Source organism: Nelumbo nucifera, chromosome 1 (genome assembly GCF_055504915.1).
Source record: "Nelumbo nucifera cultivar China Antique chromosome 1, China Antique-T2T, whole genome shotgun sequence".
Classification (NCBI taxonomy): Eukaryota; Viridiplantae; Streptophyta; class Magnoliopsida; order Proteales; family Nelumbonaceae; genus Nelumbo; species Nelumbo nucifera.
The window spans coordinates 185,315,236-185,342,024 of NC_142649.1; the positions used below are offsets into that span (position 1 = coordinate 185,315,236).

General features: G+C 36.1%; 1 protein-coding gene and 1 long non-coding RNA gene across 4 annotated transcripts; one reads left to right on the forward strand and one right to left on the reverse strand.

Annotated features, from left to right (window-relative positions):
- Positions 1-12,835: 12,835 nt before the first annotated feature.
- On the reverse strand, positions 12,836-15,182 carry LOC104596067 (uncharacterized). 2 transcript variants are annotated; one of them, XR_734978.3, is made up of 4 exons: positions 14,606-15,182; positions 14,205-14,522; positions 13,756-14,103; positions 12,836-13,651 (listed from the first exon to the last, which is right to left on the reverse strand). It is a non-coding gene; the product is annotated as an uncharacterized LOC104596067 (long non-coding RNA). The 2 variants fall into 2 exon arrangements; XR_734977.3 differs by having other exon boundaries at positions 14,205-15,176.
- Positions 15,183-15,369: 187 nt separating this feature from the next.
- LOC104596068 (Pectinacetylesterase family protein) lies at positions 15,370-26,150 on the forward strand. Of its 2 annotated transcripts, none has more exons than XR_016080775.1 (12): positions 15,370-17,109; positions 17,256-17,338; positions 17,940-18,069; positions 22,056-22,135; positions 23,373-23,459; positions 23,543-23,667; positions 23,804-23,864; positions 24,654-24,710; positions 24,805-24,882; positions 24,983-25,088; positions 25,196-25,337; positions 25,536-26,150. XR_016080775.1 is itself a non-coding variant. In XM_010257084.3 (12 exons), the coding sequence occupies exons 1-12, from the start codon at positions 16,965-16,967 to the stop codon at positions 25,638-25,640; spliced, it is 1,206 nt and encodes a 401-aa protein (XP_010255386.1). In that variant the 5' UTR covers positions 15,385-16,964; the 3' UTR covers positions 25,641-26,150. The 2 variants fall into 2 exon arrangements, 1 of the variants encoding a protein (XP_010255386.1); XM_010257084.3 differs by having other exon boundaries at positions 15,385-17,109; positions 25,189-25,337.
- The last annotated feature ends 639 nt before the right edge of the window (positions 26,151-26,789 follow it).

Sequence of the window (26,789 nt, forward strand, 5' to 3'; positions counted from 1 at the left end):
AGTCAAATAATAAAATTTGTAATAATAGAAAATACTAAGAATCATAAAAAACAAAAAGATAGAGAAAATTTTGTTCACATATCTAATGTTATTTATTTATAAAAAATAAAATAGTGGGTACATCTCTAATGTTGTGCATTCATTATATTGAACAAAAATAAGTTTATACAAAAGAAATAATTTTATCAATGATGGAAATGTGATACAAAATTTAATGTCAACCTAGAAGTTATACAATTTTTATTTTTAGATGGTGGATTAGTGGTTTTAGTCAAATGATACCATAGACAAACAAAAATTAAGTGCGATAAGTAAAAAATACTTTATATAATGTAAACAAAATATATAATTTAAAGGGAAAATTATAGTGAAAGTTGGTTGTACATTTAAAATTAGGTTGTAGATTGGTCCAAAAACCAACAAAACTCTAACAATCAGTTATACATTTCAAATTATAAAAAATCCTGCCATGTCACCGAAAGCTTATGTGGTTGTTGTTGACATGGGACTCTTAGTCCATGTTGGACACATCAAAAAACCTATACCAAAAATAGGTTTTCGGTTTCTCTCTCAATCTCCCTCCATTCTCTCTCACTCTTACAATCCTCTCGGTCTCCTGCTGTCTTTGTTTCTCCCACTCTCTTAGCTTCGGTCTATAGCTAAATCAAAACCTTTCTCCCTATTGTTCTCCCTCAATCTTTCCCATTCTTCTCCCTCACTCTCCCTCTTAGTCAATATCTCATTCTCCCTCAATCTCTGTCACTCTCCAATTTGTGTAAATTTCATAGCCAAGAGCTTCTTGTGAATTTTTATCAAATTGGTGTAATAATTTTTGAACCATACCAAGTTGGTCTCATGTTTTTTATACAATCTGATTAAGACCATATAAGTGTGTAAGGAAAATAAACTAGAGAGGGAGCGGGGAGAAATTGAGGGAGAATGATAGAAATTAGGGGAGAATAAGAGATTGACCGAGAAAGAGAATGAGAGAGATTGAGGGAGAACGATAAGTAGAGAGAGAGAATGAGATAAATTGATATAAAGTACATAAATACAAAAATCAAAAACCATTTTTATTTAATTTCAAATCACATTTCACATAATCGTTGAGCAGATAAAGATGAGTGTGAGGGAGATTGAGAGAGAGAGAGAGAGACTAAAAAGCCTTTTTTTTTTTTAATTTTCCAACCACCCAACATTAAAGGGCAATTTCAGTATAAGCTTTTTGTTGTGCCCAACAAAGATTAAGTGTCCAATGTTGGCAACAACCACATAAGCCTCTGATGATGCCACATCATGGCCTGAGCTTTCTCCATTACCCCAACGGAAAACTCTTAACTCTTAACCCCTCTCATTTTAGCTTTCCTCGCTCTCTCATGAAACCACCTCATCACTCCCCTCTCCCTCTCTTACAATGAAACCTCATCATGCCTCACCCACCCCTCTTTCCTGAATGTATATCCTTTTGGATATCCCTTCCTAAAGCCATTCCTAAAATCTCTTTCTACTAAACTCTAATATAATCTAGCCAAGTGGCACCACTATCCCCCACTTTCTCCTAAATTATATATAATTCCTAATTATATCTCCTAAAATTATCTCTAATTTAGTAGAGAGTTTCTCTCCTAAAATTATCTCTAATTCCTATTTATCCTATCCCACACTTTTCATCTATATCTATCAAAAGAAAGTTTGAATTACAAAATTTAAGAATTATTTAAATATTATAATGAAATTATGTAATAACTTTAAAATATTTATTAGAAACACAAAAAAAATCATAGATTTAATAATATTCAGATTATTAATAATTTTATACTTTTATGAAATTCATAACAAAATAATGTACTCAAAATATAAATTATAATTTATGAAATATTAAATTTAAATATTATTTTAAAGATACTATTTAAAAAAATCAATAAATAAATATTATAAATTATAAAATATTAAAAATAGATAAGTATTACATAACAAAATATTTAATATTATGTAATATCTTTAAAATAAATAAAATTAAAAATTTTATATATTTTGCATTTTATTTAAATAATTAAATAACTGAATATTTTAAATAACGAAATATTTAATATAACTAAACTTTAAATAGTTAAAATAACGAAATTATGAAATAAACTTAAAAATTTTATTAAAAGTAGAAAATCATTATAATATATTTCGTAATATTTGAATTAATAATAAATTTATATTTTAAAAAATTAATAACAAAATTATGTAATAATAGTATAACTTATAATTTTATGCATTATGAAATTCAATAAATAAATAAATAATATTGAAATAACTAAATAATGATATTATTTAAATAAATGAATAGTATTGCAAGTAACTATTTTAAATATTTTAAATATTAAAAAACTAATAAATAAATCACATTTTAAATATTATTTAAAACAATTAAAATAGATAAAATATAGAATTTATGTAATAACCTTAAAAATTTTATCAAAAACACAAAAATAATTATAATACATTTAATAATATTTGATAATAAGAATATGAAATATAAATAATTAATATTTTTTTAAATATTATTTAAATAATGAAGAATAGATTAAATAATTTAGAGGTATTGAAGCTTCAAATATAAAAATAGGTAATAACTTTCAGAAAAATGTCTTTTTAATAGATATTAAAAAATATAATAATAATTGCAATTATTTATCTACTAATAATAAAAATATTATTTCACTTATATCAATTAATAATTCTAGAAATAACTTTCAGAAAATTGATATTTATTAATAATAATTTTAAAATCTTAGTCTATATTTTTTTATATATTTATATATACAAAAAATTATATTTGTTATATCTTTGTGATAAATATATTTTCAATTATTTTGTATAAATCTATTTTTGTTTTGTTATTCAATAAAAAATTTTCAATAATTATTGGAGATTAAACCATTGCTATTTATTAGAGATTAAACTATTAGTTTAACTAAAATTAGGAGTGCTCACGAGTTGCTTCGATTTAGTTGTAGGTTGTTTGGCCAACAAAATTGACCTAGCCGGGTTGGGGAGTTGGTCACTCGAAACCAACCAACCATTAGTGAAAACTAACCAACTTGTGTTATATTTGTTTAGGTCATTTTTTGGTTTGGTTGGTTGATTCAAAAGATTTAAATTAAAAAAAAAATAAATTTAAAAGTTATAGTAGTATTATTAAAAAATAAATAAAAAAATAATTTATAATATAAAATATTTTAGACTAAGGAATGTGGGAATTTTCGCTTAACAAAGCCCGTGCATTACACAGGTCCCTGCTAGGTGCAACTTGAATAGGTTGTATCGAGTTGAGGGTCAATCCAATCCTAAGTCTCAAACCTCAAGCTTAAGCTTGGTCCAATTCAAGGTTAAGCCTAAGCTTACCAACTGAAGCTCAACTCAACCTTAACTAAACATCTCGGGCTTAGGGATTGCAAATTCTAACCTACCTGGTGGGTATCTACCCCTACCCCCCTTGACGGTGCGATTTTGTTTCATTATTATTATTTTTTTTCTGAAGGATGAGTTTTGGGGCAACTCGAGTTTTGAGATTCTACAATCCATACATTACAAGTAGGATATAGTATTAAGCTAAACCCTATCCATCAACCTACATATTATTGGAAAGCATATAAATTTTATGTATTAAGTGGTTAATTTAATACTATTTTGAATTAAATGTAAAAGATAACCTGAGAACCAAAAATCCAAACCCAATCAGCCCATGTAAATTTCGGACTCGGTGGTTCAAAATCGGATTGGGCTCACCCAAATTGCACGAATCCGCATTCTGTGCATCGGTGGGTTCACTGGACGCGTGAACCCAACAACCTTAATCGACCACGTCGCTCAGCCCACTGTTTCATGACGTTAACGCGTGAACAAACCGTTGGCATGGACTAACTGGTTCAACACGCGCGTTCTTCCTCATTCTCCCTCCATTTTGCAGAGTTTTTGCTGCTTTCCTGCACCGAACTCTATCCACACACTGGCGGGCATCGGAGGCGATAGCTCCGGCGGTACGTTTTATAGCTTCTTCTTCTTCTGCGCTGCGGTGACCGGTACAAGCTTCTAGCATCAGTAGCATGAGGACGGAAAAATCTAGAATATGGTTTCAAAACTTGGGCAACTTCTCAGTTACATGTCCAGCGCCACCACCACCAGCAACGGCAGCGCAGAAGAGGAGGAAAAAGAAGAAGAAGAGGAGTAAAAGAAGAAGAAGAAGAAGAGGAAGAGGAGGTAAAAAAACATATCGCTAGAGCTTTCGCTGCCGGTGGCCGCTGGTACGGGTCATTGTCCGCTGTTGTATAGTCGCCGGCGTATGGATAGGGCTCGGTGGAGGAAAAGCAGCAAAACTCTGTGAGGAGGAATGCGGGTCGAATTTTTTTGAGTCCTGTTTCTCTTTTTGTGGCCGGTTCAACTGGCTAGTCCATGCTAACGGTGGTTTCACGCGTTAACATCATGAAACAGCGGACTGAGCGACGTGGTTGATTAAGATTGGTGGGTTCACGCGCCCGGTGAATCCACCGGCACGGTAGAAGATCCTGATTACAAAATTAATGTCACGCTACAGACATAGATATCACAGAGACCATTGCGATGATGATGATAACAATGCCAAATCAAACACTCTTATTTATTAAATAAATGTTCACAACACAAATGCTTCTCGATAGTTGGCCGCTTTCCCTGGTCCCATTAATACAAATGCTTTCTTGATTTTGCATGTTGCATATATATATATCTTGGATAGGGGTGGTCTCACCATTATCTATCATTGATTTCAAGTTAATAGTTTGACCGTTCCGTTCGAATGAATGGCTAATTTGACAACAAAAATTACAAGCAAAAAATTATAAAATCATTTTGACCACTAGTTTTTAAGTTGACGGTTCAACCGTTCGGTTCGAATGGACAACTCGTTTTGACAACAAAAATTATAGGGAAAAATTGTGTGTGAGGTCCATTAAGCAGTATCATACGTGTTATGTCATTCAAGTGCGTGAATCATACGACCCGAAAATGAAACCATTCTGATCACCGGTTTTTGGTCGACGATTCGAATGGACGGACGACCCGTTCTAACAATAAAAATTAAAAATATAAAAAATAGCCAAAAACCATTGAACGGTCGGTGGTTCGACTGGCTGGGTCAATGGGTCATTAACCGATTCAACAGTTTTGGCCATGGACTAGGATTGGGGTAAAACGGAATCGGTTGCCTGAACGGTTTTCAATTAAAAAAAATGGCGGTTTGATCATCCGATTCGATGGATGGCCTATTCTAACAACAAAAATTACAAGCAAAAAATTGAGTGTGTGAGGTCCATTAAAGAGTATCATACGTGTTACGTCATTTGAGCGTGTGACTCATACGACCCGAAAACAAAATCGTGTTGGCCAATGGTTTTTGGGTTGACGGTTCGACCATCCAGTTCGAACGGATGGCCCATTTTGACAACAAAAATTGAAACAATAAAAAAACATCCAAAAACCATTGGATGGGCCAACAGGTCGACGGTTCGGCCGCCAAGGTCAATGGATTGTTGATCGATTCAATAGTTTTTGGCCAGGGACCGGGATTAGGATAAAACGGAACTAGTTGCCTAGACGGTTCCCAATTAAAAAAATAAGAAACAATCAAAAACCATTGGATGGGTCAACGGGTTGGCAGTTCACCCGCCTGAGTCAATAGGTTGTTGATCGATTTAACAATTTTTGGCCAGGGACCAGGATTGGGGTAAAATGGAACCGGTTGCTTTGATAGTTCCTAGGCTGAAATGTCCGTCCGTTCGGGTCAATGGCGGTTCGAAAACCATGGTTTTTGTGCTTTTGGATTTTCACTATTCAAAAGTTTCTTCTATTGTTGGCTTTATTCGAGTGTGTGTGGTATGTTCCCTTTTTTTTCATTTTCTTCTTTTGTTTTGTTTTGTTTTGTTTTTTGTTTTTTTTTTGTGTGTTTGGTCTTCTTCTTCAAGATCCTCCAAAACAGTCTAGGGTTTACCGCCATTTTATTTCTTCCCTTTTATTTTTTCTTTGGGTTTTCTTGTGCGCAATGTTTTTTTTTTTTTTTTTTATTTTCTTACAAGACGATCTGCTTTGTCTCTTTCTTTGATTGCATGTATGTTCAGCTTTGTTTCAAAGCGGAACTTTGAACTTGAGTTTCTAATTTTTTTTCTTTGGGTTTTCCAATTTGGTGGATTTATTACTATTTTTTTTTGTGTTTAAGGTTACTTTGAATTTATTTTCAAGGTTTTGGAATCCCTTGCAATGTCTGCCCTTCCCATGACTAAGACTATAAAGTTATTGCATCTAATTGTTGACATCTAGAAAAAATGACCCTGATATGGAACCGTTCTAGCCATTGGTTTCCAGGTTGATGGTTTGACTGTTTGGTTCGAACGGATGGCCTGTTCTGACAAAAAAAATTAAAAGCTAGAAAATGGCCAAAAAATGTTGAACGAGTTGACCGCCCAGGTCAATGGGTTGTTGCCTAATTCAACGATTTTTTGCCAGGGACCGGATTTGGTGTAAAACGGAACCAGTTGCCTAGACGGTTCTCGGGTTGAACGGTCCTATTGTTTGGGTCAATTGGGAGTTCTTGATGTGAAACAAAGGACAAATACGAAGTATAACTCAGAACTATCACTATATGATCGTATTAAATCTTTTATATGAGATGCTTTGCTGGAACAATATTTAAAAAACAAACATATGATATATGAGTTTAAAGACTTGGGTACTTATAATTACAAGCTTCTTATTAAAAAACATTATCTTTTTTAATGTAGCAATTCCAACCCTCGCGAAGCAGGGCCCCTTCACTAGTTTTTAAAGAGATTGAAATGATGATTCTGGGGTCCCATCCAAGTTTCCCACAAAATCACAACAAAATGATACACAATGTATAAGTCAGCATGGCATGGCATCATGAGTTTGTTGATTATGAAGACAATGCTTTTGAAGATAAAATAAGTGATGAGCACAAGTGGATGGGATGATCAGAAAAATAAATCAACAAGAATATAATGGAGAAAATCTCAACTAGATAACAACTTGTAGAGCAAATCAGCTAAGGCTATTTATTTATTGTAAAGATGGGTGTTGACTATGGTTTTCGAATTGTCATTGACTTGGACGTTCGGACCGTTCAGGCAATCTGTTTCGATTTACCCCAAACCTAGCCTTTGGCCAAAAATCATTGAAAAAGTCAACAACCCATTTACTTATGCACATGAATTGTTAACCTATTGACCCGTTCAATGTATTTTGGCCATTTTTTATCTTTTTAACTTTTTGTCAAAATGGGCCATCTGTTCGAATCGGACGATTGGACCTCGGACCATCGATCTGGAAACCAATGGCTAGAACGGTTTCATTTTTGGGTCATTTTTTAAAACGTTGGTGTTGACTTTGATATGAGGAATAAGTAATACAGATCAGAAAGGCAATATTCCATTGAACACTCTCCCACCCCTCCATAAAGCAGTACCTTCTCAAGCCGTGGTGTTCTTTCAATGGACCACCACTGCTTTGATTTTGTTTTGGAAATTTAACCGAAAGCCTTTTTTTCAGTGTTTTCGAACCATCGTTGATATGGATGGTTGGATAGTTTGGCCCGAAAACCATTCGGGCAATCAATTCCATTTCACCCTTAATCCATTCTTAGCTAACCGTCGATCCGAGTGGTTGAACCATTGACTCATTCAACCCAGACAACAGTTTGCGTTTTAAGAAGTTGCAGTTGTAGAGTAGACTAAGGTCTCAAATCTGAGATCATAGATATCCTAGAGGGAGAGAGAGAGAGAGAGAGATGAAGAAGAAGAAGAAAAAAAGAAGAAGTAGAAGAAGAATGTAGATCTAAGACTCGGTTCTCAGATCTCAGATCTGAAATCGTAGAGAGATTTTGCCGTTAAGTTTTTTGTTACCGCTGACGTCGCTGTCGCCATTGTCATTGCCATGAACGTCGGATGCTTCTCCTCCTCTTCCTTCTTCTTCTCTCCTCTTCCTCCTTTCCTTTCTTTCTCAGTAGACAACTCTTTTTGTGTTTTTTCTTATAAATGACTAAAATGAATATTATTTGCCCTAATATTCTAAAGGGTAAATTTCTTAAACTACCCTTATGATTTAGTTAATTGACTAAGTGTACCATTACTATTTGAAAATTGAGTGATGGTCTGATAGCACCCCTACTATTTTTGACAATCGATTAACTCTACCCTTACCATTAACATCCTTTAATATCCCTCAAAACCCATATATACGTGATACCACGTAACGTTGAAAATCCTATTAAACCCCGGATACTGAAAAACCCGCCGAAGGTGTGGTCTCTCACTGAAATGCAGCCCTCGTCATCGTTGGCTTTTCAGATTAAAGCTCCGTTTTTTTTTTTTTTTTGGTACATTATTAGAACCTCATTAAGGAGGTTGAAAATCAAGGCTGCGTTTCCTGGTTAAAGATGACAACTCCACACGGTCACACACACAAACACGATGTAAAAAATAAGTCTGAAAGTGAGCTGTGTGTACGTGAACATCTTATTGTACAAAATTTCTAGAATCCGACCCGGATTCATTGTTTGCTTAACCCGTTTTCGCTACAGTTGCCGTTCAACGCAGCGACCATAATAGCAAAACAGGGTACGTTTTCTGGGATATTCCCGCTGGAAAACAATGACCGGTTCCTGGAACTATGCCGACGACCATGATTTCTTTAAAAATCAACGTTGGCAGCCAATATTTGAATAAAACCTGACCCATCTGCAATCTTTGTTTTCTGGCGGCATTGTTTCTGTAAAAATCGACTTTGGCGGATTTTGACTGCACAAAAACATGCAAATAACCAGCGCTATGCTTCTTCTGCTGAATGCTATTTAAACCTAGCAAAACAAGACTCCACGTCCGCTCGCGCAACCCAAGAACAAAATAATTAACACTCCACTGACCTGGACCGGCTATGAACAAACGAGGGGTGGTCAGCTCGGCGAAGCGAAAGGCCTTCAAATCTTAGAGAAAGAACGGTGGGGAAATTTTGACTAGCACATTCAATCAGTTCCCTATGAGACCAGAGGATTCAGACGGATTCCCAGCCAGCCCGTCTTAGCACGACAACGTGCTCTTTGTGTGCACTAGCCAATGAACGAGACAGACAGTGCCCCACCTTACATAAATAGCCTAAATGAATGTCCGCCACTGTCAGTAGTATGGGAACTGAATCCAGTTCCAACAAGAAGGAGTTGAAGAAGAAGAAAGAGAAAGAAGGAGAGGAGGGAAGAGGAAAGAGAGAGAGAAACGGGATGAAGGAGAAAATGATAAAAGGAGACGAAGGAGAAGGTAGGGACTGCTACAACCGCTGGTTTAAGTTGCAGCGGCAGTGAGAATAGGACAGCAAACCATTGTCTTATAGCATCACGTGACCGACAGAATATCCGTCGGAAAAAAGCAAAAGATGCTGATTCTTAGACTTAGACGACAAAGGTTTTATTTTGAAAATTTGAAGAAAAATAAAGGGTAAAATAATCTTTTTGTCTTTTTGCTAATGGATACTAACCGTAAGGGAAATATCAGTTAATTATCAGAAACAATAGGGATAGTGCTAGTCAATTTTCAAACAGTAAACATACACTTAATTAACTAAATGATAAAAACAATTTACAAAATTTACCCTATTCTAAGTGGTCTGGATGATTCCACCTGAATGATTGGACCGCTGACCTAAAAACCAATGACCAAAATAGATCCATTTCTATTTTCTAGATCAATTTTTAAAACCTTGCTTTTTTAAGCAAAATAGAGAAAACACTAAAAACATAAAGGATACATAGTTTGCCCCCTGATTACATAAAGGTGCTAGTCTCAAAAGATATAATAGATGGAGTTTAGTAAAAGAAACAAAAGAGTTGCATAGCCTAGCCTTTAAAATTTGATGGAAAGCCTTTAAAATGGGTAAGATCAGTGGTGAGGGAAAATTTGTCGTAAAAATACAATTATCACATGATGTGGCATGTAAATAGAATATGAGGAACCACCAACGAAAGTATGTGTGATATTTTCGAAAGCTCAACCATACCTTAAGTAGATTTAGAAACTTAGGGCAATTTTTTAATACTTTTTTAATTAGGAATATACTTCAAATAATTAACCCTAAGTCCCTAAATCTAGAGGGCAGCTGGCAGGTTTGGAGTTCGGTTTTGTTATGACACTATGTTAGCATATGGCTAAAACATAAAATCATGACCTTGGATCTACTGCAGTGGCCCCACTAAGAAGTCAATTCATCTAATTCAAGGTGGGGCCATGACAGCAAATCAAGGGTTTTGATTTACTTGTTTCAGCGCACCAACAACAATGTGGGTTGGCAAATTCAGGGGTGGAGTGGACAAGGACACGCCTCTCCCCAATTAATAAAGTTTTAGGTTTCCCTGCAACCCACTCTATAACCACACTGCATATGGATTTGGCATCAATCCACTGTCAGAATTCATTCCACCCCTAGGGTGGAGCTAAGATTTTTAAGGTTGGACTGAACAATTAAAATCTCAAAAAAATTCCTAACAAGTGGTGGATCTAAGCCAAAGCATTAGGGAGTAGGGATCTAAAAAGTTTTAGGTTTTCCTATTTTTCCCTTCTTTTTCTTACATTTTTCTTCAAACCAAACACTGTTAACAATAAGGTTCAAAATATCATCATATATCGGAACCTTCCCAATACGCCCCTACAGGGGTGCTTTGGATTGACGAGTGATTTAAGGGGTAGACTGGCCCCTCTTAAACCAAATTCGGAAAAAAACAAAATGTACCAGTACAATACAGATCCATACGCCATACCAGCATATCACTCTGCATCAATATTTTGAACTTAAACCAAGGGATCTGATGTCCCCCACCCGACTCTATCAAAAAATGTAGCTAATGTTAATAATGCCTGAAGACAAGTTTGGGGAAGCCATGTCTCATTGGAAATAGCCATCGAGACTGTGACCTGAAAGGCCTATTAAAATAGATTATGACATGAAAAATGCTTTCAGAGCCTAAATGAATGAAACCAAATAAACGCGTTGTTATCCTGAAGACTTGAAGGTTCCAACTCTCCAATTCCCACTTGCCACCTTTTGGCCACTCCTCCACGGCTCCACACCCCCCCCCCCCAAAAAAAAAAAAGAATTTTAAGATGAAAATAGTTTTTAATAAGTTAATTTTTAGATAAATTCATTTACCAATAAAATCCATACAAGCTACTGTCTTTCTGAATGGTATCAAAGAGAAAGTATGGACAAGAGGACCACATAAAACAGTTGGTAGACAAAAAAAAACACTCACGTTGGGCTATGATGGTGCATTGGTGTGGATTCTTCAAGGGAGTTCTATTGAACCATCCAATAGGAACTTAGACTCAGTTTGGAAAGAGTATAAATACAAATATGTTTAGTATAAATACATACAAATACAAGGTTTTGCACTCTATATATATGTATTTGTACTCCTTCCAAACTGAGCCTGAGCAATAGATATAGAACTACAAATACAAATATGTACAGCATAAATATAAGGTTTTACACCACACACATTTGTATCTATATTTGTACTGTTCATATTTGTATAGTATATTGTAAACCTTACATTTATACTGTACATATTTATATTTGTACTCTTTCAGAAAATACAAAATCCATCCCCCCCCCCAAAAAAAAAATAAAAAAATAAAGCAATGTCATCATCTTTACTCTCTCCATGCACAGATTAAATGTTTTGTTCGGTAAAATGAAGACCCGGTGGACAGTGTAATTAGGGCTTCAGTTCACGGTGTATATTGTGTTGTAAACTTTGTATTTTATTTTGCAGTTTCAAACTTTAGATTTGGGCTTGGGTTGGAACTAGGAAAACTCACCCCAGTCAGTTAGCCTAACCCAACTCAGTTCAGTGTTTGAACCTTGGACGTGGATAGAATATTATAACATAACTGGATGCGAGGAATGGACAGAACGTCCAAGATCCTACTGCGTTATTCCTATTACAGACTTGAATTTGGGTTGAGCTCGTTCACCCTTGGTTCCTTGAGAGCTTGAAGTTGAACATCTTGGGTTGGATTAGGTTCCATTCCTTAGTAATGGGCTATGATGGGCCTTTACCAAATTCACACTAAACTATACCAAAAAATTTACCGGTTAATGCCTTTTTAGGGAGCGAATAGAATTTACACAAAATGCACGCCAACATGGGATATCGTCGAAATAGACCACGCACATGCATAGTGTTTTTTTCTTTAATTAAGGGGGCGTTTGGTGTGTCTTTCCATGCAGTCTTTCGACTGTTTACAAATCGGAAATACTGATTTTTGATCTATTTTTGTTTAACGCGTAAAAAATTTAGCCACCAAAAGACAAAACACCAAAAAGATACGAAAAGTTCATTTTAGGCTGAATTTGGGAAGTTCTAAATGAAGTTTTTCATGTCTTTTGTATTTTAATCTCGCGCGAAAAAAATATGCATCTGCTAAACAGTCTTCGGGCTGCCTAGATCTTATGTCAAAAGCTCAATACACGTCTTTTGACTGTCAGAGCTACAAGAAGATCTTCTCAAAAAGACTTCCCAAGCGGTCCCTAATAAGAATTAAGCACCAAGTGGTGAGTCCCGCCATTGACAAATGAAAAGTGAAAACCATCCAAATATTTTACCTTAGGCTTGGTTGTAGTGCAATTTTATTTGCACTAGTACAAATGTATGGGAGTGCAAATAAAAAGAATGCAAATTTTGGTTCAATTTATTTTGGGTTTAATTTATTCTGGTCTTATTGTACTTCATTTGTACTATAATCAAGGTAAATTTTGAAATAAAAATAAATCATAATTTGCACTACCATGGTTTTACATTAATGCAAAAAAAAAATGGCATTGCAATCACACACAGCCTTATGGGAAATAACATGAGCTGCCCAAATTTTAAATAAGGTTTTGGATAAATTATAAAGACCCCCTATACTTTGTTTTGCAACAAAAACCCTCTTTACTATGACCGTGAGACAAAGACCCCTTCCATTAGGCATTCATCCAAATCAGCCATTGTAATATTTTTTAACCCTCATACTACCCTTCAAATAACTATTGGAAAAAACACTATTCATCTTCCCGACCTCACTCATAGTACATAAACAGTGGCGATAGATGTTGCAGCGGCGGCAGTCGAAACTGATACTGAGATCAGAGAAGAAACTGTCGACTTTGCCTCGTTACTCGATCCATTGGTCTCTTTTGAATCTATCTTCTGTGATGCGTTTGCTGTAATTTCTTGGTTTGGCGGGCACTGTAATTGCCTTATCAATCTCTGCGACGTTGATCTCAATCTTCTATATTGAAGAAGATGAGGCCTTAGTAATCTTTGGAGGCTGGTGCTTAGCTCCGATAGGTTTCTGCAACATAAGTTCAAACTTTCAATAGATGAATCTCCGGACACAGACATAGAAGCAGTAGAAGAAGAAGGCGAGATCAAAGCCGTTGAGGGTACTGGTGCACTTGGTCTCGTAGGTGAAGTTGAAACCTGACGGTGAAACTGCTCGCCGCAGCCACCACCTTCTCCTCCTCCTCCTGCCCCACCACTACCACCTCCACTTGAGGTCAACATTCATGTGACCTTTAGCCGAAGCTGCGAAAACAAAAGATATGAAAATTTCCTGTTAATATCCATACAAAAAGAACATAATAGAACATCAAACTTCTCGTAAGCTCCATCCTCGTCTCTTTCTCTACCTGACCGAGCTTTTCTCGGTACCGACATCTCATCAGGGACCTTCCACGTCGGGGCCACCCTAACAACCTTAGCAGGCGGAAAGCTCTTCCTATGATGATGATGATTCGACAGAGAGGACGATGGAGGATTCGGGGGAAGCATCCGAACCGCACCGGCGTCTTCGTCCTCATCATCGTCAACGCTTTCTTCGGTACATTCTTCTCCACCTTCCTCCCGATTACTCCCATGCATCAATCTATCTCCCCTTCTTCTCTTGTTCCGACTCGACCGATCTCGATCTCTATCTTTCTTATTTACTCGATCTCGTAACCTCGTCGTTTCCTGCAATTCCATTGACCCATCTTCCTCTGTAAAATCAACAAAGGAAAGAAAACATCATCAAGATCAGAGGAAAAATGAATAAAATTGGTGAGAAACAGTACTAAAAACGGATCTGAGAAATCCGAACCAGGTGAATCCCTCAGACTGCTGGTCCTTTGTCTCCTTCTCGACAATCCATTCGTCGCCGCTAAGGACTCCTTGCTTCTCTGTTTCTATCCATCTCTTTCCACTTCTTCTCATGAAATCAAATACAGAAGAATGTAAATCTCAGGCTGGTAGCTCAGAATATCCGGATTATCAATAATTACAGGATCAGAGACCATCGCGTAAAGCATCGGAGAAGTCTGAAGAAGCGTGTGGGAAGATTTCTCCATTGCGACTGGCCTTGGAGGTGAAACGGAACGATCATTTCCAAAGTATATTCGCTTTGCGAGCTTCAAGCCATCTTTGACAGATTTCACGAATTGTTGAGCCATTCTGATCAGACTATTGAGAGAGAAACGAAATTAAGACAAATTTTCGGAATACCTCTGGACTCTGATTTCCATTTCGCGTCACCGACGTTATGTTTTTTGAATGGATGAGATCGTCATCACCAACAGGCGAGGGAGGACTTCGGAAGTCCGCCACCACTGCAACATCTATCATCGCTCGTGTACTGTGAGGTGAGGTCGGGGAAGATGAACAGTATTTTTTTCTCAGAAGAGTAATATAAGGATTAAAAAATATTGCAATGACGGATTTGAACGGAACACTAACGAAAGGAGGTCTTTATCTCACGGCCATAGTATAAGGGAAGTCTTTGTTGAAAAACAAGTACAGGGGTCTTTGTCACAGTCCCCAGGGGTGGTCTTTGTAGTTTACCCTAAAGTTTTTTATACAAACTTTACAAAATACTAAGAGAAGGCTGTTTTTTTTCCTCCAACCGCTTGATGCGCGTATCAACCCTTCAGTCAGGGCAAAGCCAGTTTGATCACCTTTTATTGCCTTGCATTAATATCTCTATATTGCTTTATTTTATGAGGAAATATTTGCAATACAAGAGTGAAAAAAACTGTTAACGGTATAAACATAGATTTGTCCTGATAGAAGCCGATCTCCACTAATGGTCCCAACCCTCACCCTCCGCCTGCGCAAAATAATTATAAAACAGATTTTTTAAATTTGTTGTTGACGTGACGGGATCTGTTCTTCAGGTACATCCACCATGTATTAGAAATATCTCCTATAAATAATAATTAATAAATACGAGAGATGTTTTCTATGCATAATAGAATGTGCGTGTGAAGCGCCTGTGAGGCGCTAAGTGTGAGAAACAGATCGGGTCTCGTTATTGACCCGGATGGTCATCGTTCAGTTCTATAAATTGACAAGAAAATCATTAATTTATAAAAAATTATTCGATCTGCTTGATCTATTGAAAGCTTTCAAAAGTCATAATTTTGTGTTCGGTTGTCCAATTAAGGTTATCTGTGTTATTTTTTGCAAAAGAGATTCTTATTTTGCCGCAAATCCTAATTTTTAGTATTTTTTATAAATAACAATTTAAAAGTAAGATAAAAGTACATCTTTTGAGGGTTTGACCAATTTTAGATGGATCGCCGACATATATCAGGCCGTGTCGAGTAATAAAACTGATATTAAACCAATAATAATCAAAACAATAAATTATATCGATGGATCAAAACTGTATTATATCGATGGATCTCTGATATGCCAAATGTGTATCTTTTGAGGGTTTGCCCTATATTTTGTAAAAAAAAAAAACAAATATGATTAAAATTACCAATATACCCCTTCTTACCCATCGAAGGTGAGTAAGAAGATTGGGTTATCTTTTGGTTCGTTTACAAATTCCTTCGCAGCTTGCTCCAAGGACTTCCTAATTCCTTTAAAAAACAATAAAATAATACAGTTAGAAAATCGAGAAAACAGAGACACATCCGCGACCGAAGCGGAGCTCGTATAATTTTGCAAACTCACCAAATCTGGACTTTCCTTCTCCCCCCTGCCCAGATGCCCTATTATAGTTTTGCTTCTTTTCTTTCGGTAAAGATATCCCATCGTAGCTTTCGTGTCTCGCTTCCTCTTTCTCTCGACCGTAGCATAGTTACTGTAGCAGATCACTCAATCCAAAATCACTCAAACCATTGAATTTAATTTAGATTTTTCAATTATTTTCGCACCGCGCCGAAACCTCAATTCCCTTTCTTCCTGTCAGAATTTTCTCAGACGCTATACAGTATACGCTTTTAATCCGAACAAAATCTCTATTCCGCTCTCAAATTTTAATCCAAAATCACTTAGTTTTTTTACTTTATAACTCACGGAAATAAAATTTCAAGTTTTTTTTGGGGGGTTTTGTATATGTTTTCTTACAAATGAGCCTGAATACTCGTGCATCTGGCTCAATTTTCTTTGAAGCAAGAGTATTTTCCGTATTCTTTGTTCAAATTACAGCCTTCGAAATCGCCATTAAATTGCAACGTATCTTTGCTTTTCTACATTCTCTGATACTGAAATTTTCCGGCAAGGAATAACTATTTCCTGAATAATTTTTCGATGCTCATTTAACCGATTCTTCTAGCTCCTCAGGAAAGAAATAACCGATTTGCCGATAAGAGTAAAGGAAATCTTTCCTTTTTTTTTCCGTTGCGTGTGCGTTATCTTGAAGTTGAGTCTGTTTTCTTATTCCAGATTTTAGAGGAATAATGTCATAAATACATTTAAAGCTTTCTATCCTAAAAAAAAATTCCAATCATTTATTCTCATATTAAACTCTCATTGAAGAATACCAAGAAGAAGAACCAACCATTGGAGATTCATTTATTGCTTTCCTTGTTTCTGACCTCGTCTGCAAGCTGAATCCTCACCGATCAGTACGAAAATGAAGTCATGCAAAACCAGAACCAATATCTTCGCTATATGCATTGTCTTGCTAACATGCGCGCCCTGGATTGTTTACTCGGTGCCGGAGAAGTTCCTTCTGGTGAACATGACCTTCGTTCCAAACGCGAAAGCTCAAGGCGCAGGCAAGACTTCGACAGAAACTACTCAATAGCTTCCGGTTTTTCTTTTTTCATTTCCTTTTCTTTTTCCTGTAACTTTAATCTAATCTCGTAGATCTAGATTTCGTTTTACAAACTTTTGACCGTCTCTCTTACTTTTTCTTCTTCAGTTTGTCTGGACGGAAGTTTGCCTGCATATCATCTTCACAGAGGATTCGGTTCTGGGGCACGTAACTGGCTTTTACAATTCGAGGTAAAAGGGATTACTATTATCGTGAAGGCGCATTTTTCTAAAACAATCGGACAGAAATCAACAGAGGCCCACCTCTGGCGCTGGAACAATAGTTTAGCTGTTTAGGTTTTAAAGGTTCTCTGCATATGTGCAGATGCAGACTGCAGACCTAGATCGGCTCATGGTCAAACGATCTCGATCTCTATCGATTGATGACGATGACCTCATCTCTGATTCGGTCTCAGACTGCAGACCCTGTTTGAATTATTTGGCATGGACTCAAAATGGCTGGGACCGGTGGTTGGCTGGCCTAGCTGGTTTCTCTTTACTCTTTATTCTTTACTCGACAATGGCTGGGACCGGTGGTTGGCTGGCCGATCTCGATCTCTATCAGTTGATGACGATGACCCCATCTCTGATTGGGTCTCAGCCTTCTCCAGCAAATACAAAAAAAGAAAAAGAACGCCTGACTGACATTACCCATCCGTTCCATGAAGTCAAGCTTTCTGGACCAGAGATCTGACGCTCAAGATCGAGCGACGAGCTGGTTTAATGCGTTACGTAATCAATCATACGTTAAATTTTCTAATGATGCATGATTAAGCTTGCTTCGTGAATACAGGGTGGCGGGTGGTGTAATGATGTAGAATCATGCTTAGAGCGAGCCAGAAGTCGACGAGGATCTACCAAGTACATGAATAGGTGGGCAGTCTTCTCCGGTATCCTGAGCAACAACGCGTCCTTAAATCCGGGTACTGATCTTTTTTTCCTACCTGATCTCATATAAATCAAAGCCGTTCATTTGCTGACTCCGGAACTACTAGAAACAATGTGTAACACAGACTTGGTTAAAAATCAACACGTCAGCGCTTTGAACTATTGTCAGATAGCAACTGGCGTCTTTATTTTTTGATCGGGTGTGTTACAACTTACAAACGTTTGTTATCACGTTTATTGCATATTCCGCTCGATGTGGATCGATGGAAGCGGGTTGCTTATGAGTTCACATCTTCTGTTCCCTTGGTACAGAAAAATTACTGTACCAGACAATAATAATGTGCCACATGGTAAAATCATTTTAGTTTTGAAATGGGGAAAACAGGAATTGGGATTTTCTGCCAACAAAACAAGTTCAAGTGTTCAACCTATCACTATGCGTAGGGGGTTGCAATGTATTTTATTGGCAGGTGATTTAGACTTGAAAAATAGGCTGATGCAGTGATGCAGCAAATTTCTATTGATCCAGTACAGAAAATTTTCCACACCAAAGGGACAGACAATGTGAATTAGACAATTAGGGCTCTGGTGGTCCCCAGCTCCACAGCTCCACTCCACTTAATTTGTTTATTCTATTCTTTTTCCGGTTCTGGTGGTCCCCGGTGTTGATCATGTGGCGTATCATGATCAAACATCGGACATTAATCAAATTCACTCTTTGCACATGTAAGATTTGAAAAAGGAGATGAAGTTCAACGAGATGGACACTTTGGGTATGTTATAGATAGAGAAATTGTAGTGAGGGGTAAAACTGAAGGTTATGTTTTTTAATTTAAAAAGTCTGACAGCAGGTGAATTGTGTAGAGATCCTAGTGCTCATTTCATTTGTTTATTGTATTTAAAGACACATAGCTGCAGCGTAGAATATAAAAGATGAAAACACACCTAAAGCAAGAAACATAAAAATGTCGGCTTCATAGAAAGTAACGTAAGGGCAATACAACTAATTTTAGCTTTGGACCAAATAAGAAATTGCTCAAAATGACTACATGACATTGGCATGACATTTTTTAAATGAAAATAAAAAACATCCACACCACCAAACATCTATTAACACAAAATGCAGTCTTTTTTTTTACTTTGCGATATTTGCCTCAAGTGTTAGTGGAGGAAAAATTCCAAAGCATTCATTTGAGATTCTATGAATTGACAACCACAAATGCTAAAATGATGAAAATAATCATACGAAAGCACAAAGTTGTTCTCAAGTTCTTGATGAATTTGATCATGATGTGAGAAACATGTCAATGTTAGTGCAAATAGTCGCTTAAAATAACACAAGGCTAGTTTTGGATTTTGGAAATGTTTGAAAAGAAATGTTCTATGAAGGTAATTGGCTGAATGCTAGCAGCAAAGGCAAAGTGCCGGAAGTTTAGGGTATTTTGTCACATAACAAAGTAGGGAAGCTAAGTTTTGCTATCCCTTGATTATAGGATGGCTATCTGTAATTTACCCTTATTTGGGTAAAATAAAGATTATATTAACTATAAAAACCAATATTGAAGGAGGATTATATAGATAAAAAGTGTGGGGTGCGGGTAGGGGAAGGGTGATCATTTTCAGGATGGCCAAGAAATTCTAAGCTTGGACATAGGTTTTGTATTTAGGCCTTGAACCAGCTCAGAGTTCTCATAATTCAATTATTAGAAATTTAGGGGGCACTTTAAGGTAATTTCTAAACAGTAGGGGTAGAGTAAGTTAATTTCCTAAAACTTAAGGGTGCTTAAGAAATTTACCTATATTTCAATCTTTAGACCTAATCATTGAGTTTTTTCTTAGGTAACCCAATCATTGGGTTGAAACATGTAAAGAAATACTGAAAAAAAGAAAACAAAGTCTCATCTTTTTACCATTTTATCTTTCCCAAATCCTTAACTCTAACCTAAATTGAAGTTTAAATGGATTCGCATTTGTCATTCTTGACCTTAACATGGCCTTCAACCCACCAACCCCATTGAATTGTGAAATCATTTCATATTTGGAGCAAAAGTTTTTTCTTGGTTTAGGTTGGAATTTGGGGGGTGTTCTTTTCTGAGATTTTGAGAGGGGGGAAAGTTGGTCAATGGGATTTTTGTTTCTATTGACCAAGAACCCCTTGTTCTTTTTCCATATTTATGTGGGGACCACGAAAAGTTTATTTTCCTAGGTATCACTTACCCCCATCTCCTAGGTAGGTTATAACTTTTCCACCTAGGGGAAAGTTCCCAGCACTTTAATGGGACAAAAATGCCCCTTTTAATAATGGACTTTTATGGATAAAATGGTCATTGCCTTTATTACCTGAGAAATAAAAGAACATGTAAATGCACTTACCCGGATAAGTGTTTCCTAGGAAAAACTTACCTAGATAATTGCATTTGCATGGGTAAATAACTTACCGAAAAGCCAATGTGGCCTTGAATTGCCTAAATTCCACCAATTAATAACCCAAAATTCCATACTTTATTAAATGGGAAAAAAATCCACTAAGGTAAAAATACTATAGATGCAAGATATAGGATAGGAGTTTGGAATTTTAATCTATTAGTTGTTAACGAACCTACCTCATTGTCGGTTTCATCTAATCTAATATTTTTAAGAAGTATAAATTTTCTAACAAGGTATTGACCTTATTGATGTATTCCTGTTTTTTAATAAGAATTATAGTCTACCCCACTTCATATATATTTTTTATTTTATTTTGCAAAACCCCCCATTTATCACCCACATACCCCCTTAAATTGTGTTAGATTCCTCCACCTGTCAATGTTACAAAAAATGATAAATTTGGGAAGTGGGGAATCGATAATTTGTTTTTTTTTTTATTTGTAATTGTATTTAATTGATTAACATTAACTTTTAGATCTAGAAAGAATATAAAAATAAATAAAAGTCCACTACACTTCAAATGGAGAATAATGAATGTTTAAACCCATCTTTCTAACAAGTTCCATTATTTCACCATAAGCCATAGCCACAAGACCATCATCCCTGCTATTGTTAGAGCCCTCATATTACACCAATACCATTGCCACCTCTAATGGCAATGAGATTTCATGCAAGCAAAACGCACACACTCTTAAATCATGGGAATCCAGTTGCATTTTGGGAACATTTCCTATAAATTTAATGTACATGTATAAGAGATGTTCTTAATGTGCAGCTTTATGCTATTTATTTGCTTAGAGTTTTTAATTGCAGGAGATCCAAGCTCCCTCTAAGGTAGTGTTTGGTATTAGAGTTATTCTCCCAAGTATAATGTTATTTTGAGATTTCTTGCAATGAAAATAATATTTTTGATCTTTTTGCCTATATTCTCAATACATGGTGGATAGGACTGTAAGGTCGGAGTGAGATGCGCTATGTAAGCAGCAAATTCCGATTTAATGAGCCATAATTGACATCAAATTCCGAAACTATTTTCATAAACTTCAAGGTATGATTGAAAAAAAACGGAAATGATACCAACGACCTTTGATTGGACGGAGCTCCGGTCTCCATTGATTAGACGGCAGCGAGATCTGAATCAGAGAACGGCAATTTTTGGTGACCGGATTTCCAGAAAGCAAAAATAATGGATATCCCGAGAGAATATGGGGCTTGATGCTGTGTTTCAGGGTATTCATACAGCTTTTGCTTTAGGAGATCCCGACTCAAATTTTTAGCCTAAATGCCGCTTGTCTAGTCCTTGAAGGTATAAAAAGACTTGTGATTGTGATTCACCCGACGTCTGTTCTGCTATTAAAATACGTTTTAACCCTCTGACACCGCACATCTCACCGTGAGATTAAGATCGATCATAGAAGTGGACCCCGCCCTATATGAGATAATGTTGGTAGGGGGTGGAACGTATTTGTTGGCAGGTGATTCGGAATCTGATGCTTAGCTATTCGTCCATATATGTGGCATTGCCTACACTATAAATGTATTATGTGTAATCTGATTAGTAACGAAATGATGATTATGTCACCATTTGGAGCAGATTTCTACAATTGGAATCGCGTAAAGATTCGTTACTGCGACGGGGCCTCGTTTGCTGGGGACTCCAAGTTCGACAACGGGGTGAGTAACAGTCTAACAGACTAACAGCTAGTAAATAGTTAAATACTACTTTTTATATTTACCGAAACACCCCTGCAAATCCTTTTCTATTACCGTACCGGTTACCCTACTGCTAACTATTTTAGTACTTGTCTTTTTTTTGTTTTTGTAAGTATTTTAATACTTGTCTTTTCTTCCGATCTAATCCCACTTTTTTTTAGTGAAGAACATCTGCTCCCTTGGATCATCGTGAATCTGACACCACAGAAAAAGACAGGGGTAACCGGGTCAACAAAGTCTGACCAGGTCCCACTAATTTCAACGGTGTGAGATTCACTAACATTGTTTAATAAAAGGTCATCACATCAGTTCTGCTTTCTGACTAGTGTCATTTTTTTTTCTTTTTGATATAGAATAGTGTCGGGTAACCACCAACATGCACCAAATCCATATAAAAGGCACCACCAGTAATCTCATCGTTTAGGTTTAGCCCAGGCTAAAGACTAACCCGTAAGGCACCGCATCACCGTCGATGAAGAACATCTTTGAAGCTCCACTATGATTGGCGATGCCATTTCCGCCCCCCTCCCTCTCCTCAACTCTGCCCTGTCCAAGGTTTTGCACGTATATTATTTTGTATATATTTATACTATATATTTGTATTTGCATTTTTTTCAAGACATTGAAAGAAATATAAATACAAATATATATATACACAAGTTTTGCACTCTATATATTTATATTTGTATTCCTTCCTAACTAACCCTTATAAAGACTGCAACTAAATAGTACAAAAGCACACTTACAAAATGCAACTTAGTCCCATTCCTTTTTTACTTGTGTGGGTAACTACATTTATTTTTCAGACAAACTTATCCTGTCCTGGTAAATAAGTTTTTAAAATTTATAAGGTCCGTATTTGTATTTTTAAAATCTATACATTGTATTTATACTGAAAATATTTATATTTGCATTCTTCCCAAACTTAATCTAAAACGTCATTTGGAAGGAGTACAAATACAGGGCAAAACCTTGTATTTTGTATTATTTAATATATATTTGTATTTGTATTTCTTCCAAACTGAGCCTAAACAAATTTTTAACATAAATAGGTAACGTCACCATAATTATCATCATCATTATACAAAGCACCATATTATTCCTAATTTTACTAAACAGAACAATTAGACTCCAAGAATTCAACAACCTCGGTAGCTACTAGCTGAATGTGTTTCTGTTTCTTGTGTGAAACCAACAGACGGTATCACTTTATTTTAGGGGGCAAAGAATCTGGCGTGCCATCATTCTTGATCTTCTCCCTAAAGGGTTGAATCGCGCAGATAAGGTACCACATAACGTATCTCACCTCTTTTAATAGGACATTAGCATGATTCAGCATGTTCCAATGCTAATGTGTTTGTTCTCTAGGCTCTGCTATCTGGTTGCTCAGCTGGGGGTCTAGCAGCCTTCTTACATTGTGACAATTTCACTCAGCTTCTGCCAAGTAACACAAGTGTGAAATGCCTGAGTGATGCTGGATTCTTTCTTGATGCGTAATTGTTTCCCTTTGCCATTTGCCCCCACTCTCTCAGCTTACAAAATGAAAATATTTTGAATTAGACTGCATCTCAATTTCATGCAGAGCTTGTTGTGAACTGTTTCTGAATTGAAGTCATGATTCTTTTATAGGGAAGGCATAAGTTTGAACCGCACTATGAGGTCATTTTTTGATAAGCTTGTTGTTCTACAGGTACGCCTTTAACCCTTGTTCTTGAGCACTTGCACTGTTCCTTGTCATTGTGATCCGAGTAAAATTATGTTCTGTGACCCATTCAGGTGTTTTAAGTTATAAGCTGAAACTGAAAGAAATAGATTTTGCCTACTAACATAGGCCATTTCCGGTTTAAATTTAAGTAACAGATTTTGAATTGGAGTTTCATAATGTGGTTTACTTAATTCTAATACATTTCATAATTCTAATCCATTGCAAACCAAGCATAGCCATGTTGTATTGGATAGGCAGGGGTTTTAGATATTTCATTCCCACCATGTCTGACCTTGGCCAATTTTTCTAGGCAATGGTTGGATGTTTGCTGTGTCCCTCCTCCCAGTTCACTTTCTGTTTGATTTTATTTCCAAGACAGAATAATCTGATTGTATTCTGAGTTTGTAATTTAACTCGTTAAATTGTTTATAAAAAGGAAAGAAGAAAGAAGGATATTAAACAAGTTTAAAATACATCCAGCCATTTTGTAAGATCAATGGAGTATACCACAGAAACAATTGCAAGTCAATACCTTGGATTCTCTCCTACACTAAGATAATAGAGGTTTAGTAGGAGAGTTGAAATAAAAGTTTATTTTACCAATGGTTTTACAGAAATCTGTGCATTGTAGTGGAACTTGTAAGGTGGATTGGCTAACATCAATCCCTTTAGACTAAACCACAAGCTTTTTTTTTCTTCTGTTTTGAAAATCCATTCTCCATCTTCAATGTATTACTGTACTTCCAGCTCATACATAAGAAGTCTATGTTACAGGGAGCGGAACAAAATCTAGATGCAAACTGCACCAGTTCTCATTATTATCCAAATCAAGTACAAATTCTATGAAACTTCTAAAATGATTGAACTATTCAATATATCATTGTTTTGTTTCCCTTGTTCTGAATTGTTTTTTGTCCTTCTGCAGTGTTTCTTTCCTCAATACACATTGGCATACATCAAAACACCATTTTTTATTTTAAATTCAGCATACGATGTGTTTCAAGTAAGAATTATATGCCTGGTTAAATTTTTAACAATAGATATGAGATGTCCATTTTATTTCCTACAGTTTGTAAAGAATGTAAGACATTTTACGCCAACAGTTTCATCATATATTGGTCCCACCTTCTGCTGATTTACGAGGGCATTGGAACCGATGCAAACTGAATCCAGCATCATGTAATCAAAACCAGATTTCCATCTTGCAAGGTCGTTTCTTTTACCCTTTTAAAGAATTCTGGCCTTCATTTGATTAAAGAAGTTGTTAGAGGAGTTTTCATTACAGTTCTTTAACTTTATTTTCATACAGGATTCAGAGGTGAAATGCTTGCAGCTTTGAGATTCTTTCTTAAATACTCGAGAACAGGAGGGACATTTATAAACTCATGTTTCGCTCATTGCCAGAGTGAATCACAAGATACATGGTTTGCTGCTGAATCTCCAAGGATGCACAATAAGGTACTAAGTTCTTTCTGTACCTGTTTACAATGTTCTGATGGTTTATGTTTTGTTTTTGCTTGTGATGTGCCATCCAACTGCTAAATTCCATGAATTAAGAATGTTTTAAGTACTTGTCAAGCTTCAGGCAATTTTTCTTAACATTGTACCTAGAAACTTTTGAAGTTTTTACTGTAATGACTGCTTTACTATATACAGACAATTGCAGAGGCAGTTGGTGACTGGTACTTTGAACGAAAGGTCACCAAGGAGATCGATTGCCCATATCCTTGTGATACTAGTTGCCATAATCTAATACCATAGATTCAGCCTTCAGGCCATTATTGTTTCATTAACAGTGGTCTATTTGTATATCAATCTAATAAATGATTCTGAAATTGTTTACTAGTCTTGTATGTTGTTAGGAACTAGGATTATAATTGATTGACCAAAACAACACCCAGAAGCACATGCCAAAGAGGTTTTGCCATCATAAACATCAAATATTGCAAGTCTCAAAGAAAATTAAGATAGAAAAATCATGCAGTTCTTGAAGCATTGGACTTCATCCTCAAATTTAGTCAAACTATGGGGTCACTTTCCAATTAAAGGGATCCTAAAGCAGTATTTATATGATCAGTGAGAAAGTTTTTAAATATATTTTTGCATACAAATTTCCATTTGATTTTTTTCACTGATAACTTTTGTACTTCGATTTTTCTATTATATAAATTGAACTTGAAGGAACATTTATTTGGCTTGATGTAATTTTAATGGAATGTTAGCACTTGCTTATAATGACAATAATAATTTCAGGGGTTTGCGTGATCAGAAGAGGTTTTCTTTCTTACCGTTACATGTTAATATGTTTTGAGAGTCTGCTTTATGTTTAGAGAGAAAAAGAAAAGAAAGTACGAATCAGATCCTGTTTACAGAATTCTTGGAACACATGGTGGCTGAAGTGGCAGTTCATGATCAATTTTGTCCCTCCAGTTCAATGTGGCAAATTCTAATACAATTTCTTTATGTCCTGGGGATTGGAAATATAATGTAAAGATTACTTTCAAATAGATTATAGGGTAAAAGACTTAAATATACCCTGGTTTTTCATACCCTGAGTTTTTATAACGGATTTAAGCATACCTTGTGATTCTTCTACCCTTCATTTTCTTTCAAATTTTCAAAATGAACCGATGCCTCCACTCTTTATCAATTCCATGGTAACCTTAGGGTAATCTTGCAAAACTTCTTCAAGCTCTTCAAATTTAAATTCCTCCAATATGGTATCTATTCCATATTCTCTTCAACAAACTTCCCCATTTATATTATTTTCTCAATGTTAAACATGCCTGCCCATATTTTAGCCTCAGCTGGGCTGAAAAGTCAAAAAACTTTGTTCTGGTCTCTACTGGATTGCATTCAAGATTCTTTAAAAAGTGATCTGATTATGTACCAGTAATTCCAATTATGATC

What these genes read in the sequence shown, in the direction of transcription:
- LOC104596068 (XM_010257084.3), top strand. Translation starts at nt 16,965, where the DNA reads ATGAAGTCATGCAAAACCAGAACCAATATCTTCGCTATATGCATTGTC. An exon ending in ATAAGCTTGTTGTTCTACAG is followed by an intron (nt 23,865 to 24,653) that starts GTACGCCTTTAA and finishes TCTATGTTACAG; the next exon opens with GGAGCGGAACAAAATCTAGA. An exon ending in CAGCATACGATGTGTTTCAA is followed by an intron (nt 24,883 to 24,982) that starts GTAAGAATTATA and finishes TTACGCCAACAG; the next exon opens with TTTCATCATATATTGGTCCC.